The sequence below is a fragment of the Pelobates fuscus genome, chromosome 2, assembly GCF_036172605.1.
Source record: "Pelobates fuscus isolate aPelFus1 chromosome 2, aPelFus1.pri, whole genome shotgun sequence".
Taxonomy (NCBI): domain Eukaryota; kingdom Metazoa; phylum Chordata; class Amphibia; order Anura; family Pelobatidae; genus Pelobates; species Pelobates fuscus.
The window spans coordinates 216,994,707-217,013,399 of record NC_086318.1 but is presented as its reverse complement, the minus strand read 5'-3'; the positions used below and the strand labels follow the sequence as shown (position 1 = coordinate 217,013,399).

Genomic DNA, 18,693 nt, shown 5'->3' with positions numbered 1-18,693 from the left:
AGGCTTCTTCTTTTTAACTTCCAAAACTTTTATCCTTTGAGTTGCATGTACACATTTAACCCCTTAAGGACCAAACTTCTGGAATAAAAGAAGGACATGTCATGGGTCCTTAAGGGGTTAAAGGTCTTCTTAACTCTTCTTTTCACCTACATTATTCATTAATGTCTTGCTGGATTCTAGGCCATAAAAAATTATAACACACTTTGTTCGCAACGGAAGTCTGCAACTTATGCACAACATGACTTAAGTTGTTTGGTGTAAGCTGGTCAATCCCCCTTTTTATCATCAGTGTCACTCATATACAGAACATCTAAACAGGAATGTACATGTTTGAGGGAAAGCTCAGTCTCTTCATCTAACACGGCCTTCAATTCCAGCACTGAATGTTGAAAGTCAATGTCCACACAATTTGGAGTCCAAAAAGCATACCTCCCAAGTGCCCTATTTAGGAGGGACAGTCACTATTTTAAGCCCAAATCCCTCAGTCCTTCTTTTATATCTCAGTATACCTCTATTATAGGAGCTCCATATTGTTGGTGTGTCTGAATATGTAACAGAGCTCCACAGCAATAATACTCACAGTAATGTGTCTTTGAACTACATAGATAAATGTGGTTTGAAATCTGTCTGTCTAAACATTCTAAATTATATTTTAGTTGCATAAATTGTTCAGTAAGTCACCTAAACCATCTCAGAGCAGTCCCAACCTTGGCCACACCCCACTCACACCCCTAAATTAAAGTGTCCCTCTTTGTCCATTTGAAATGTTAAATAGTATGAAAATACTGACTTTTATTTAATTTGATGAAAAATATTTGTTCCATCTTGCCATGAGCTCACTTCGTGCTTTTATTAAGTGACATTTACAGGTGGTCGTTACTTTGCAACCTACCTGTTTTGCACCGGTTCGCACTTCCGACCAGCTCTCTAGCGTGGGAATTCCCCTATGTTCAGGGAATTTTCCCCCGAGCATAGATTAGAGGGATTCCCTCCTCTGGTGCATATGTCTATGCTCGGGGAAATTACCCCGAACATAGAAAAACGCACCAGAGCAGGGAATCCATGTAATCTATGTTCGGGGAACGTTCACCAAAAAAAGATTTAAGGGATTCCCTGCTCTGCTCAGGGTTGGAGGTTGGGGGGAGGACAATAGGTCCCCCCCCACATTCTCATTTAGGGCCCCCACCCACCACTCAGGGCAAAGGGCTGGGGGGGAGAACAATAGGTCTCCCCCTCACTGTTATTTAGGGCCCCCACCCGCCGCTCAGGGGTGGTAGCCGGGGGGGAACGCTAGGTCCCCCCTTCAGTTTAACAGCACCCACTCGCGTGGCATGGGTGGGGGCTCGGGAGGAGGGATACAGCCACAGGCTGCCCACTGTTTACTAGGCATGCCCCTACTCGCAGTATAGCGAGTAGGGGCAGAATTGACTAATACTAAGTAATCTTTATAGAAAACTGGAATAATTACACTTGCAGGGTTAGGAGTAGTGGGAGTTGGCACCCAGACCACTCCAATGAGCAGAAGTGGTCTGGGCGCCTGGAGTGTCCCTTTAAGTTTAGTAATGGGGTCCCTGGGATGTTTAAGATGGGTTAAACCTAGGATTAACTTAAAGGGTTTTCAATGTTCTTAAATGTAGAACTAAGTAAAGAGTTTGTTTATGTTTTGGGAGGGGGTAAGGGAAAGGCAGTGCTTAGAGTATGTGGAGTCTGAAAGGTTATTTGCAAAGTACTCACCCTTCCATGTCTTCTGTAGTACAGTCTGCCTCCTATGATTGTTAACAGAGATGCAGGAGGTATCATACTGTGTGTGTCTCTCAGTGCTGTCCCCAAGGCATTTCATGTGTGAGAGACTATTCTTGGGCAGATCGGTAGTGATTCCTTTCACTTCCTGTGAAGCTTCACACACAGACACTGGTGGAAATCTAGCCCTGATTATTCTATTTATTGAAATTACATTTATTTGTTCATCAGCTGCAGAGTTATTCTGGATTTAAAATAGTGATTGTACTGGATGTAAAGTGATAGAAATTGTGTGGAACCATTGTCTCCAAGTACTTTATACAGTTTACAAGCAGAAGTACCTATTCCATTTTTATAGCATAGAGTAGGTGAGATAATCAAATATAATTTTGAAAATGTCAAATACTCTGTTAACCCCGTTAGGAAAATGATATATAATAAGTGTGGGTGCACTTAATATGAAAGAGATGAATTACGGTTGAACAGAAATATAGCGCAAATTCCAGGTTTTGTTTTGATCAGAACGTGTACTATTGACTCTGTCCTGAAGGGGATAATGGGTAAAAGGTGCTGCTTTTCGGTGAGCATGGACACAGTGCATGGAGAATGTAAATATTATAAATACAGTTAGGTTTTAAAATGCGCCTCTGTATTATTCAGGCCATTGCTACCTACTGCAGGCTCTACATTTTATACATTACCATAAATTGCCATAATTGCCATATTAATCCTGTAGGAGGGGGAAGAGGTTGATCTCATTTACTGTTCTTTTGCACAGATTATAGAAACAGATCAGACCCGTGCTGATATAAATTTGTTTTTGTTTGGTCGCAACTGGTGCCTGACAGCATTGAGAGTTGATCTGAATGAGTTGGTGAAAAGAGGAAAAAATCTCAGTGTGTATCCATGGCCATCAATACATCCCATGCACTATTATTGTTATTAGTATTCATATAGCACTAAAATATTATGTAGCGCTTTGCAATAATACTTTGGGGATATAAAACAATATTCACATTAAAATTAGTGAGGACAGAGACGAGGTGAGAGGGCAATGCTCAAATGAGCTCACAATCTAAAAGCACAAATTAGCTCACTCACAGTCCTATAATGTATCTTTACTGCCCCTGCCTAGTAAAGTTTATGCTGGATACATATAAAGAGTGTAAGCTTATCCAAGCAAACAGTGCTCTTAGTAGTTTGTGCCTGTGTACTGTACAGCACTTCAGAATGTCTGCACTTCATATTTAGATTTATTATAATAATACACAGCAATGTCTTGCGAGTCATTTAAATGGTCTGGCATGCAAGACTGGCTTCTAATTATGAATGCCAAAGCAAATCCACTCAGTACTTTAATTGATACGGTCACTGGGAATAATGTGACCAACTCAAATGTTGTTTCAGTGATACACTATGTTAAATTAAGGGTGAATCTTATTAGATGTACAGTTTATTTTTCTAATTTCTTGTCCTGTACAACATAACCTATATGGAGCTACGTATCACCTTCTGGGGCCTTTTAGGACTCATCTGTAACACCATTATTTTTGAATGTTCCGATCTACCTTGTGAGTCACGCCATGCCAGTTGCACTATATGGTTTCTTTATGTGCTTACATCCAGTCCCAGAAGTATAAGTGTACAAAGAAATCTTCAAAGTGTGTTTTTAGATGTCAATGTATTTTTCTCATTGTCTTTTTTTTTTTTTTTTTTAAATGAACAAATGCCAACAAAGGATGTTCATAGTTTTCTTTTAAGTGACATGGCATGTCAAATGATTCTGCATTATACCAGTAAGCAGATCATACATTCAAATCCCCCAGACTGTCAGGAATTAGAAATCAAGACCACGCTGTAAATGTCAGTATAGAGTGGAGGGGAGAAGGGGGGTAGAACTTTGGTCAGAGCCTTTAATCTTGGTGCGTGTGTATGTTTGTGTGCGAGTCAAGGAGGGGCACACACGGATTGACTATTACCATGGGAAAGATTCTCAGGCATGTCATCACCCCACAGTACAAGATGAGAGGCATTGTCCTGGATATTTTTTTTTTTAACAGTTTGGAGAACTGATGTTCTTAATTTTTCCCCACTGGATTATCTGGTTCCAAGACTTGTACAGTATTAGATTACCATACCAGAGGCACTCACACATTGACTTTCAACATTACACTGACACTAGCTAAGACTAGCACAAAAGGCTTTTTGCAACCGACCTACATTAGAAAAAGATAAATGCGTTTATTTACTTAATTGTCGCTCTTATTTAATTGAATGTGGATTGTACGTTTTAGGCCACAATAGCTGATATAAAGAATAGCTAACTTGTAGATTTTTTTTTTTTTTTTTTTTTTTACTACTTTGGCCTAAAATTTGCAGCTCATTTACTATCCACAATTCCCGAATTAGGAATTAAACTACAAAACTGTCACGACTAGTAATGTGGTCCAGCACGCAGAAACTATGTAAACATATACATAAGTAAGAAAAGGAAAATAATAGGATAGAGCGTAAACCGGACCTTAGAATGGCCGGACTAATACGCTAGAGACAGAGAATGGTCAAAGGGAAAGCCGAGGTCAAGGAAGCCAGAAAATACTCAATACCGATTAAACAAGCCAAGTCAGGGAAACCAGAGATCAGAATAACCAGGGAAACGCCAAGGATCAGGATACCAGGAAATCAGAAACACGAGAATAGCACTATCAGGAAACCAGGAAACTGAAACCACGACATGGCAAAGTAATGGGGAAAGCTAGGGGTTTAAATACCCCCCTCTCTAGGCTATGATTGGTCAGAGGGCGACCTCTGACCCCAAAACGTGCGTGTGCGTTGACGTCGTGACGTCACGCACACGTTGGTATAATTCTCGAGGGCGGGGCTAGCAATAGACGCGACCACGCGGTCGGCGCCATCTTGGATCTGGGCGTGATGCCCGGAAGAACTACGTGCGCGGTTCCCGGCTCGCCGACGAGCAGGTAAGCTCGTGTAGTCGGAGCGGTCGGGCACGACCGTGAGGCTCGGCGGGCCGGTGACCGCAACAGTACCCCCCACTCGAAGACCGCGCACCGGGCGGGAAGGACCCGGCTTAAGAGGAAAGCGGTTGTGAAATGACCGGATAAGACGGGGCGCATGGACCCGGTCAGCAGGAACCCAACAACGTTCCTCGGGACCATAACCCTTCCAGTCAACGAGATAGGACAAGACACCTCTGGATAATTTGGAGTCCATGATAGAATGGACTTCGTATTCTTCTTGATCACCCACTACCAAGGGCGGAGGAGGAGTGGATACCCTGGTGTAGCGATTGCAAGTAAGGGGCTTGAGCAGAGACACATGGAAAGTATTCGCTATTCTCATATGAGCCGGTAGTGCCAAAGAATAGGTCACTGGATTAATACGTTGGGTAACTCGAAAGGGACCAATGTACCGAGGGGCAAATTTCATGGATGGGACCTTAAGCTTGATATGTCTTGTGGAGAGCCACACCCTGTCACCTGGAAGATAGACAGGATTAGCGCCCCGTTTCTTGTCAGCTTGGACCTTTGCTCGGAATGAGGCTTTTTGCAGAGCTGAATGGACGGAATCCCAGGTATCATGAATCGATTCTAAACGGGTGTTCAAAGCGGGGATTTCTGTGTCTGAGAATGCAGAAGGTAAAACAGCGGGGTGATAACCCTGATTAACAAAGAATGGACTGTGATTAGAAGATTCATGAGTGGCGTTGTTTCTGGCGAACTCAGCCATGGGTAAGAGCTCATACCAGTTAGATTGATTGGCATTTATAAAGCAACGTAAATAGGCTTCTAAAGACTGATTCGCCCTCTCTGCTGCTCCATTTGTTTGAGGGTGATATGCTGACGAAAAGGAGAGTTCGACGCCCAATTGTTTGCAAAAGGAACGCCAAAACCTAGAAACAAACTGGGTACCTCTGTCAGATACTATGTTTTTGGGTACACCGTGCAACCGAAAGATCTCTCTCAAGAATATTTGAACAAGATCTTGAGCAGATGGTAATTTCTTAAGTGGGACGAAATGTGCCATCTTCGTGAATCTATCAATAACCATAAGGACTGTATTAAACCCGTTTGAACTGGGTAGATCCACAATGAAATCCATGGCCAAGTGGGTCCATGGAGCACTAGGTATGGGCAGTGGTTGTAACAGTCCAGGAGGTGACCTAGGAGGAACTTTAGAAACTGCACATATTTGACATGCCCCAACATAATCTTTGATATCGTTTCTAAGAGCAGGCCACCAAAATCTCCTGGAGACGGCTGAGAGAGTTTTATGGACTCCAGGATGGCCCGCTGTGAGGTTGTCATGGAACAAATCTAGTACCTTCTTTCGAAACTGAGGTGACACATACAGTTTGTCCGGAGGTTTTCCCACAGGTGCCTGAGTTTGATCTGCTATTATGGCACAGAAGAGTGGAGAAGACACTTCGGAAACAGTAGTGGCAATGAGGCATTCAGGAGGTACAATAGGATATATCTCCTGTTCTGGTACTTCATCTGTCTCAAACTGCCGAGAAAGTGCATCTGCCTTGGTGTTTTTAGTACCAGGCCTGTACGTAATTACGAAATTGAATCGGGAGAGGAACAATGACCACCTAGCCTGACGAGAGGACAGTCTCTTAGCGTCCCCAATATAAGCCAAATTCTTATGATCAGTAAAGATCAAAAGTGGCTCTTTGGAACCTTCCAAGAGATGCCTCCATTCCTTAAGGGCAAGTACAATGGCCAAAAGTTCCCTATTCCCTATGTCGTAATTCCTCTCTGCAGGTGTGAGTTTGCGAGAGTAAAATCCACAGGGATGTAAAGGCGTATCAGGACTTTCTCTTTGAGACAGAATGGCTCCAACTCCTGTCTCTGATGCATCCACCTCTAGGATAAATGGTTTGGATGGATCAGGATGGGTCAGGACAGGTGCTGAGGAAAATAAAAATTTTAATTGTTCAAATGCCTCTCTTGCTTCTTTGGGCCAAGATATACAATTTGTTCCTTTTTTTGTTAAATTGGTTATAGGGGAAATCACGGCGGAAAATCCCCTTATGAATTTGCGGTAGTAATTTGCAAAACCTATAAAGCGTTGAGTAGCTTTAAGGCCCTTGGGTAATGGCCACTGTAAGACTGCCTCCAGTTTGCGAGGATCCATTTGGAAACCAGACGGAGATATAACGTATCCAAGGAATTGTATCTCCGTTTGGTCAAACTGGCATTTCTCCAGTTTACAGTAAAGGCCGTTTTGTAACAGGGTTTTCAGTACAATTCTCACATGTTCGTGATGTGTCTCTAGGTCTGGGGAATAGATGAGAATGTCGTCCAAATACACTAGAACGAACATGTGAAGGTACTCTCTTAGGACATCGTTAATAAAATCCTGGAATACCGCTGGAGCGTTACATAATCCAAACGGCATAACCAGGTATTCGTAATGTCCCATTCTGGTGTTAAATGCGGTCTTCCATTCGTGACCGTCCTTAATTCTGACTAGATTGTATGCACTTCGGAGATCGAGCTTGGTAAAGACTCGAGCTCCCTTCAATCTGTCAAATAGCTCTGATATAAGGGGAATAGGGTAGGCGTTTTTAATGGTAATCCTATTCAAACCCCTATAATCAATACAAGGGCGTAGGTCTCCTTCTTTTTTAGAGACAAAGAAGAATCCAGCCCCGGCTGGTGAGGAGGACCTACGGATATGACCCTTTCTGAGAGCCTCCTTAATGTATTCCTCTACACAAAGATTTTCCTGGGGGGACAAGGCATAGATTCCTCCCTTGGGAGGCATAGTCCCTGGTAATAAGTTTATAGTACAGTCATAAGGTCTATGAGGAGGTAACCCTTCTGACTGGACCTTGTTAAATACCTCTTTCAAATCCATATACTGTTGTGGAATTTGTGTGGTCAAGGGAGGTGTAACAGGAACATTAATGGTGCCAATAGGTTGTGGGATTTGCTTAAAGCAGACACCTTTGCATCTCTCACCCCAACTCACAATCTCTCCTTCAATCCAATCCAAACGTGGATTGTGTTTAAGGAGCCAAGGGAAACCGAGTATTATCGGAACTGTAGGTGAAGATATAATTTGAAAGGTCATTTCTTCAGAATGGAGAATACCCACTGAAACAGTGATTGGCAGAGTTTCGTGTGTGATGAAAGGCTGGGTAAGAGGCCTTCCATCAATGGCCTCGACTGCTATAGGTTTCTCTTTATGTCTTAAGGGCAGGAGATGTTTTGCAGAGAATTCTTTGTCTAGGAAATTCTCCGCTGCCCCAGAGTCAATCATAGCCTCACATTGAACAGTAGTGTTCTCGAAAGATAAGGTTACTTTGATAAGGAAACGGTTCTTAGTCAATTTAGGGGACATATACATCACACCTAAGGTCGGTCCCCGTACGTGCCTTAGGTGTGCAAGTTTTCCGGCCGAACCGGGCATGATGACCTTAGATGCCCCTTCTTGCCACAATACATACATAACCCCTCGTTACGTCTGTGTTGTCTCTCTGCCTCAGTGAGTTTAGCACTACCCAATTGCATGGGTTCAGGTTCTGGAAGAGGCGTTTGGCTACTCACCACTGGGTTAGAGAAACGAGGAGCTATGGACAAATTAGAGCGTCTGTTACGTTGTTTGTTTTTCTCTCTCTCTCTGAGCCGGTTGTCAATGTCTATCATGTAGGCAATAAACTCGTTAAGATTAACCGGAAGGTCTCTAGCTGCAGTCTCATCTTGTATATTCTCAGCTAAACCTTCAGAGAAAGCAGCCACCAGACCGCTATTGGTCCAATCAACCTCAGACGCTAATGTCCTGAACTCTATAGCATAATCGGCTACAGAACGACTGCCTTGCTTGATTCGCATAAGGGCTTTGGCAGCGTTCTTCTCCCTGCCTTTAGGTTCAAATGTAGCTTTAAAGGCCGTAAGAAAAGTATTGTAATCACAGGCTACTGCGTCACCACTTTCCCATAAGGGGTTAGCCCAGGTCAAAGCTTTTCCAGTTAATTGGTTCATCAGATAGCCTATTTTTGATCTATCTGTTGGGAATGAACCTGGGGAGGCCTCAAAGTGGTATTCAATTTGGTTTAAAAAACCTCTGAATTCCTTAGAATCACCTCCATAGCGAGGGGGCGGTGACAAGGTTATGGACGGTGGTTTATGTGGTACGGGAACCACTACAGGTGGCGGAACCACAGGTGGTACCGGAGGGACCTCTAAATAGGCAGTCCTCTGGAGCAAGGTCTGAAATGCCTGGGCAAATTGGTCTAACCTGTGGTCCATATCCTCCACCCTACTCTCACATGCGATCATATGCTTGCATAGTTCTGCAGGATCCATGGCCATGTCGTAATGTCACGACTAGTAATGTGGTCCAGCACGCAGAAACTATGTAAACATATACATAAGTAAGAAAAGGAAAATAATAGGATAGAGCGTAAACCGGACCTTAGAATGGCCGGACTAATACGCTAGAGACAGAGAATGGTCAAAGGGAAAGCCGAGGTCAAGGAAGCCAGAAAATACTCAATACCGATTAAACAAGCCAAGTCAGGGAAACCAGAGATCAGAATAACCAGGGAAACGCCAAGGATCAGGATACCAGGAAATCAGAAACACGAGAATAGCACTATCAGGAAACCAGGAAACTGAAACCACGACATGGCAAAGTAATGGGGAAAGCTAGGGGTTTAAATACCCCTCTCTAGGCTATGATTGGTCAGAGGGCGACCTCTGACCCCAAAACGTGCGTGTGCGTTGACGTCGTGACGTCACGCACACGTTGGTATAATTCTCGGGGGCGGGGCTAGCAATAGACGCGACCACGCGGTCGGCGCCATCTTGGATCTGGGCGTGATGCCCGGAAGAACTACGTGCGCGGTTCCCGGCTCGCCGACGAGCAGGTAAGCTCGTGTAGTCGGAGCGGTCGTGCCGGTCGGGCACGACCGTGAGGCTCGGCGGGCCGGTGACCGCAACAAAAACAGACACAAACTGCCATCTCAAAAAAGTCACACAAAAGAAGGTAATTGGGGGGGCGGGGGGGCACACTCATAAAATTCTCTTCTCAGCTGTGGTGCTGCTGTAAAGATAAAAATATCTACAACATACAGATAGGAACAGCGCGCACACACAAAATTTTTTTTTCCTGTCCTTACCAACAAATATGGAGATTTGGTTATACCATATGGCCATATTGTGTGAAGCTCACCACTACGCCACAGGGCAGCTTGGTCACTTGGCACCTGAGGTATGTTGGCATCCATCACCTGAATTTTAAAATAGTGTGTCGCTCCGCACTCACTCATCCCTTTGCGTGTATCTCCTGACCTTTCTTTCAAATCCACACTTTCAACCTTCTGTGTGCCAGTAACCCACCTCATGCTGATGAGTTGCATTAACAACGAAACAGCTATCCATGAGTGGTTCACTGACTTTGCATCTCTTCCTGAGTTGTGTTTCAAAGCTTTTGTATACAGGAAACATCAACCCTGTTACATATCTTAGTATCATCAGCAAAAATACATACCTTACCATCAAGACCTTCTGCAATATCACTAATAAAAATATTAAAGAGAATGGGTCCAAGTACAGATCTCTGACATTCCCCACTGGTGACAAGCCCATGCTTCGAATATCCTCCATTGACTACAACCCTTGGTTCACAGTCGGGAGTCTTTTCAAATTCAACGAAGTCCCCAAACACTGACAGTGCCGCTTTTAATTGTGTTGGTTTTCATAAATAACCACATTAGATGCAACTTTTCTACTTTGATTATTATTTTCAGAAATTAAAAAAAAAAAAACTTAAAACCAAAGGCAGTGCATGTAGTCATAAGAGCCTGCTCCATACAGACCCTATAAAGACCGTTAAATGTTTGGCTTACCTTCAGCAGTCACATGAAGCCTTGCTATTGCAGAATGGTTAGACAATTCTATGTCACACTAGGTTCTTGGAGAAATAGTATTATGTCTAAATGAGCAGTCCTTGGTCTTTAATGAGTTAATCATTCATTTTTATACTTGGATTATCGTTGCTCGGTTTTACATATAATAATATAAGAATAATGACTATAATGTAACACCTGGTAAAACCTGCCATCCTTTTTAGTCAGAAACACTTAAATGTGTGAAGGACATGTCTCAATGATTGGCATTTTGACATGTAGTCATAGATTAAGTAGGAGTTGCTAGGTGTATTCACGCAAGTGGTATTTCTTTGAATAGAATCTTCATATGTTCTATGTTATTCAATCAGACACTAAGGGTGATATTTTTTAAAGGTTAGATTAAAAGTAGAATTTGCAGTACTACGTTTTGGGAACTTCAGAGCCTTTCATTAAAATTCACACTACCATACACTTTGAGTTCATTTCAACTGGAGAAAAGAAACTTAGACTTGATCAAAATTATCCATTACTTGGTGCTCACTAGCTCAGAAATTGAAACTTCAGAATTCGCAATCTTGTCCTGAAATAGATAAATAATTTTGGTGTGTGCCCCTTCTTCTGCTCTGTCTCTTATGCCATATTATTGGATGGGGGTTGCTAAAGGGGATAATATAGGCATCAAAACAACTTTAGCTTAATAAAGCAGTTTTTGTGTATAGATTATGCCCCTGCAGTATCACTGCTCAGTTCTCTGCAATTTAGGATTTAAACCTCTTTTGTTTCTGTTTATGCAGCCCTAGCTACTGTGGCAGGCCGCCGTCACTGAGTACCATGTCCACTGCTCATTCATGTGTTTTCTCCTGTGTATTGTACGTTTCCCCTTGTATTTCATGTATTTTGCCCTGTTGACCGTTCGGGAGTGCTCATGCGAACAGAACCCGTTCATCTCCCGAATGTGGACCACCCTGGTAGCACATTAGAATGTTTTTTTTTTGTTAATAATTTTTTTATTATCAAGAAAGTGGAGCGCATTTTGGGCACGCAGGCCCATCTCAACATAGAGATGTAAAATAATAACACAGAAACCGGGTATATACGCATGCAGGACACAGTGGTATACAGTAGTATTTACATTCCCGTGTCAGTTTACATCCGGTAACAATAAACAAAATCGTAATCGTTTCATACAAATGGTTGCTTTGTGTAGATATATTGTGGTCCCGTGTGGACGGATATGTCTATTGTTAATCAGGGAACTGCGGGCATAGCAGAGTTTGTAGCCATTTAAGGATTGTGGGTATACATGCGGTACCCTTACACATTAAGAATCTTTAATGGTGGCAGTGAGGAGTTGTATGTGGAGATGTGTGGTGACTCAATCAGAGTAATATGCATGTGTCGTGGTATGGTGTCAGTATTGCATGAGACTAATGGTGGTGGGGGAGAAGGGAACTGAGGGTCTCATATTTTGTGATAGCCCGGACATGGTGTAGGTAGTACTGAGTTTCTGAGTTCCGGGTCTCCATTGTCTTTATCTGCCGTCAGTTGTGGTTGGGCCAACATGTCGTTACCTCCTTACCGAGGGGCGCCATTTATGAGTGGATGAGGCGTGTCAGCGCCCTTCTCTGGTGTGTAATGTCACTCCTGTGTCTATTATTCTATGTAATGTCTAGATTGCTTCCCCAGTTCAGTGTAATGCCGCCAGGGACCAGTGTGCCTGGAGCAGTGGGTAAGAAATGCAGTTAGGTATTTTACCCTACTCAGTTGGGGTGGGGATAGTGTGGATTGTGATATGCATTGTAAAGCGGCATTGTATGTGTGTGTGTGGGGGGGGGGGGGTGCGGGGTCTCTTTGCCGTCGTACATGTCCATAGGCCAGATTTGGGGTTTCCTGTTCTGCTCTCGTCATGTGTTCCGTCGGTGTCGCATCTAACCACTGAAGACATACTATTTCGAGTCAGGGTAAGTCCGAGTTTGGGCACTGTAGCGCCTACCAGGTGGTGTGGTCTGTGATCCCTGTTTGTAGTGTGTGGGTTTGTTGCTCCCCATCTTCCCTTCACGGGTACGTGTAGTGGTATCCTATTCAGTTGTGGTGGTCATTCCTGTTCGTGTATGTTTCTCGTGCGCGTCTATTGGTTTGTCTGCTCGTCTTGTCTAGGTGTGTCCCTTTGTCTTCCCCTTTAGCATGGGCGGATTGCAGAACGTACCGCCAGTACCCGCTACCTCTAGGGGGCCAGTATAGGGCGCGTCTCATGCGATAAGTATGCTACGAGGCCCGTATCTTCGCCCGGCTCTGACTCCCCACCGACACCCCTCTACCGCCGCGCGCGGAAGGCAAACCACGGAGCCCAAAGTTCCGCACATTTCAGACCCCTGCCCGCCTGTTCTGCCTGCAGGGCTTCAGCTGCTCTGATGTCCTCTACTCGGTGGATCCATTCCTCCCGGGTGGGAATGTCCACTTTCTTCCAATATACAGGCACAAGCGATTTTGCAGCATTTAGTAGGAGACGTAGGATGGACATTTTGTATGTGGATAACGAATGTGTTGAGATGCGTAATAAAATTAGTTATTTCGACCAAGATATGTCATCCCCCAAAATCAGTTGAATGTCGGCTTTGATCTGGTCCCAGTATGGGACGATATGTGAACACTCCCACCAGATGTGTAGAAGAGTCCCTCTGTCGTCCTGGCACCTCCAGCATTTTGGTGCTGTATCGAGAAAAATGTTGTGGAGCAGTGCCGGGGTTCTATGCCACATGGAAAGTAACTTATAGTTTACCTATTGATAATGGGAGCTAGAGGAGCTTTTGTGTTGCCATATCAAGGCTTTGTCCCATTGTGCGGAAGTGAATGTTGCACCCATGGCCCGTTCCCAGTGGCGTTTGAAGGTGTTGTTTTCCGAGGTAGGATTAGTCAGCAAGTATTGGTAGAGGTGTGAAATGGCTTTTCCAAGTGATGCGCCACGAGAACAGAGGACCTCAAACCAGGTCAGGTACCACATTAGAATGTTCACACCAATCCATCAGAACATTCGCACCTGCAACATAAGTGTAAAACCGCAAGGGAAGTAATTATTGAGTGCTCCCCTGGGTGGCTGCCATTTTGTATAGGTGCACGCTACCCGGGGGAGCATTCGTATCCCGAAAGGATACGCTTCCCTTGCAGGGTCTTCACACAGAAACTCCACGAACGGATCCCTGAAGTTGGGTGGAACACTGTTGGAGTACTGGTCGTTCGGATTATCCTGTCTGCTCCTAATGGAGCTGTAATCACTACTCCCACGGGAGCTGCAAGGCCACGCTCGGAGATGCCCAAGGAGCTCTCTCTCCGGTGCTACCTAAGCGGAGAGAGGTGCGAACCCCAGCGGAATCCCTGGAACTGTGAGTTGGCTACGCAGCCACAGAGGTCGTGCTGGCCGCCTGGAAGTTCGTGGTGACCAATGGGAGAAGGAGCGCCCATTCAAACTGGGTTTGCGCCATTCTCCTGATTGGTCGGCACGAGTGAGCGCTGATTAATCGCTGCAGGGCGCAGTCGATATTGTACATACAATATACATATAAATACAACCAAATGCCCAAATATATGTACATGCACATCTACACATACATCCACACACAACCCTCCATGGTAGATAAAATGAGTACCATTAAATTGGGTAAAAGTAACATCACCTGGATGTTGGGCAAAAGTAACATCCCCAGGACGTACTTGGAAACCAGAGTAATCAGAATGTACCTTAAATACTTTGTTGTTATTTTTACTTAGAGTATATCTTTAACCCCTTAAGGACTGAGCCAAATATACACGTTGTGATCAAAACAAAACGTAAACAAAACCTGGAATTTGACTATTTGTCTGTTCAACTGTAATTCACCTCTTTCATATTAAGTGCACCCACACTTATTATATATCATTTTATTCAGGGGAAACAGGGCTTTCATTTAAAATCAAATATTTAGCTATGAAACATAATTTAATATGAATAAAATATAAAAAAAAAGGGCGAAAATAAGACATTTTGTTATTTTTTTTTTGTTCTACATGACATTTAACTGTGAATGTAATAATACTGTTTGCTTTTACTGCAATAACATTCACATATTTGTATTCAGCGATGTCTCACGTGTAAAACAGTACCCCCTATGTACAGGTTTTATGGTGTTTTGGAAAGTTACAGTGTTAAACCTGGCATGTTACATTTTTCAGGTTTTTCACATTGAAATTCGCCAGATTGGTTACATTGCCTTTGAGACCATATGGTAGCCCAGGAATGAGAATTACCCCCATGATGGCATACCATTTGCAATAGTAGACAACCCAAGGTATTGCAAATCGGGTATGTCCAGTCTTTTTTAGTAGCCACTTAGTCACAAACACTGGCCAAAGTTAGTTTTAAGATTTGTTTCTGTGTGAAAAATGCAAAAAGCTAATTTGAACGCCAATTTTGGCCAGTGTTTGTGACTAAGTGGATTCTAAAAAAGACTGGACAAGAAAGTTAAAGGGTCACTATAGTCACCTGAACAACTTTAGCTTAATGAAGCAGTTTTGGTGTATAGAACATGCCCCTGCAGCCTCACTGCTCAATCCTCTGCCATTTAGGAGTTAAATCCCTTTGTTTATGAACCCTAGTCAGACCTCCCTGCATGGGACTTGCACAGCCTTCCATAAACACTTCCTGTAAAGAGAGCCCTATTTAGGCTTTCTTTATTGCAAGTTCTGTTTAGTTAACATTTTCTTATCCCCTGCTATGTTAATAGTTTGCTAGACCCTGCAAGAGCCTCCTGTATGTGTTTAATCTTCAATTTAGAGATTGAGATATAATTATCTCCAGTGAGTAATGCCCCTGGAATATGTCACAGTAAACCTGGGGACTTGCATGTAAACCGGCCAGTTGGCCTGAATTCATTCCTGTTGTACCCTTCATCTAGTTTAGTCTGTTGTTTGGGTATGCGTCTGATTGCTTGGAGAATTTACTTGGATGCTGCATTTTCTTCTGGAGAACATTCGATTCAACACCCGAAAGGAACCGAAAGCAAATGGGTATCTAAAATACCAGCGCTCATAACAGATATGAACTATTTTTAATCATGAAGTTAGACATATGTTGGCATTTTAAATATTTATTTGTACCTGGTACAATGATGAATTGATTAAAATCATTTTAAATGAAATATATTTTCATACTTACCACAATGTAAGTAGTTGCTGCTTGTGTTTCCATCTTGTCCCAGATTAAATTGAAATTCATTAGAGAAAAAATGAAAATGAAACTTACAAAAACATAACAAAAGAAGATTAGAAACCAAGAGGTGGAAAGTCGTGCTTAAATTTAACTTCAAAAACTACACTATCAGAGTTATTCACTGTGGGCAGCCAGGGACTGTCATGCACCGTTAAACTGCTTGAAAATTGTTTAACACTGAATGGAGGAACAGTGCAACAGGACTCCAAACACTACAACCAATTCTATAAGTTGAAATGGTTATAATGCCATTATATACTGATGGCATTATGCCTGTAGAATTTTAGAAATAGAGTAGTGAAAATTGGTGATAAGCCCAGTTACATTTCATGCAGCTATAAGATATTCAGGATTGAGAACGCAACACGGGGGATCAGCAGAGGAGACTTTGTTGTTACTACAAACTATAAGGATTGGTGGTGTCAAAGTGTGTAATGAAAAGCATGGTGTTGGAAAAAATGCTGCTATGTGTTTGCCAACAAAATAATTATAAAGGGAGACCATTAGTTTTACATGAACTCATTTTTGAGTGACCCAGCATCCACCCGAAAGTAAAAGAGAATTAGCAGAGAATAAAATGGCCACGTTGTTGAAAAATGACAGGAAATGGGCAAGAAGCTCATTAGAAATAAGAAAAAAAATCTAAAAAAAGAAGGCAGTAAAGGCTAATTAGAGATGAGTGTCAATGAAGCACTTATTCATAATTCTTTCTTATAATTGAGCAGAAAACACAACATAGACAAATGACTGTACTATTACAGTATTGTGGTAGTATGAACACTTGAACTTGATTATAGAAGTGACATTCCATGTTAGTTGTATAAATAATCAAATATATAGTTTTAGTAATACTTTACCGAAACAAAATAGCGTTTATTAAAGGGAAAGCTAAGATGAAGATTTTAGTCACAAATTAGTTGATTTGGTAACGTTCTTTGACATTTTGCCCCTCTGCTTTACTGTAAATGGCTACCACTCATTCGCTATTCTTCCATACTCTATAGCATCCTTTGTAACTAAAAGTTAATGGCTGCATTCGTAGTTGTAATTGTGTATTTTTTAAGTATCCCTGAATAGCAATCTATACAAAAGATTCTGGTTGGCATTAACCACAGTTTTTCTATCTTTCTTTTGAAGGTTATTTTGATGCACATGCTCTAGCTATGGATTTCATGAGCATTGGTTTCCGCGAGTGTTTAACCGAAGTTGCCAGATACCTCAGTTCCGTTGAAGGCATGGACACGTCAGATCCTCTGCGGGTGCGCCTGGTTTCGCACCTTAGCACATGTGCCTCACAAAGGGAAGCAGTAGCTATGACCTCTTCGGTGGCTCAACATCAGCATTCTCTGCATCCTCATCACTGGGCAGCCGCTTTCCACCATCTACCTACAGCATTGCTGCAGCAGAATGGACTTACATCCTCTGACAGCATTCCTTGCAGACTTTCCACTGCTACAGAATTGCCACCACAGCATGGCTCAGCCTTGCTCACCGCTAAGTTTGCTCATGCAGATGCTGCACTTAGAGTGCCCTCAGCTGGTAGCATTGCTCCTGCTGTTCCGCCTCTCTCTACCTCTTTGCTCTCCCTTTCAGCCACAGTACATGCTGCAGCTGCTGCCGCTGCACAGAGATTTCCCTTATCCTTTGCTGGAGCTTTCCCAGTCATACCACCAGGGGCAGCAGCAGCAATGGCAGCATCTGCAGCCACAGCCATTGCATCTCCTTTGTCCGTCTCTTCCAGTCCTCGGCAGGCTGGCAGTGGTGCAAACAGTAAGCCTTACAGGCCATGGGGAACTGAAGTAGGAGCATTCTAAGCTGCTGTCTTTAAGAGAACTCATTTTATTTGTTGTCTGTTTTTAAACGGTGTGCGGGACGTGCATACCTTGTAAAGATATATAAAACTTCATGCTGAAAAATATACAAGTGGATTTTGAGAATGTCAGAACTCTATCTTTAATTATATTGTTTGTACACGTGGGTTGTCAGATCACTGCATCCATGCTAAAGTATACAGAATATATGGATGCATCTACAGTCACCTTTGGCAAGCTTCAGTTGAACAAATGTAATATTTATACCTGAAAAGATCCACAGGGAGACCCAGTTACAACTGAATTAATACGACTTCTGGTGCGATCTCTCTTTGACATGGTAACGTTTCTGCAGTTTGATAAGGATGTACGCAGACCAGTATTAACCGAGTTATACTTGACTCTTATATGTGTGCGCATCAAAGAAATTTGACGGGCAATGGCCTATCGATTGATATGGTGGCCAAACTTAAGGAGATACTCCCTAAGATTTTGCCAACCCACTTTTATTTAAAGTTCTATATTGTTTTGGTTTTCTCAAGTATTTGTTTAAAAAAAAAAAAAAAAAAACTCCCTTAATTGGGTGATTTTTTGGGGTAGTCTATGATAAGTTAGTGGTTTGATGTAGACTACACAGATTGTCAAGATTTCCTACTGTTTATGAGAAGCTGGATACGACCACAGTCTGTTATCTGTAGTTTGGGCACAGAGGGCTTATGTATAAAGTGCAATTCCTGGACAAACCTGAAAAAAGCAGAGTGATCAACGTAGAAACAAATGGAACGTTCCTACAGATAGAACTTTATCTCAATAAATTCTATTTAAAATAACTCATGGTTCTTTGCTCTGAACTCTGTGGTACACAAAACTGTACATAAGTTTTTTTTTAAAGTTGTTATAGTCTTAAGGTTTTGCCCTAATCTCATCCAAACTGCATTGCAGATGATCTTGGTGCGTTGGCATGTATATTTAAAAGCATAACTTATGATCTATACATTTGGTAGCAATTTTGCATTCTA

At 42.7% G+C, this 18,693-nt stretch overlaps 1 protein-coding gene across 1 annotated transcript in view; it reads left to right on the top strand.

Annotated features, from left to right (window-relative positions):
• The window catches only part of HEY2 (hes related family bHLH transcription factor with YRPW motif 2), a 76,400-nt gene extending 57,930 nt beyond the window's left edge, over positions 1-18,470 (top strand). Inside the window, exon 5 of the mRNA XM_063443179.1 lies at positions 17,001-18,470. Coding sequence (XP_063299249.1) covers positions 17,001-17,677 — 677 coding nt within the window. The 3' untranslated portion in view covers positions 17,678-18,470. The remainder of the gene's footprint in view (positions 1-17,000) is intronic.
• The last annotated feature ends 223 nt before the right edge of the window (positions 18,471-18,693 follow it).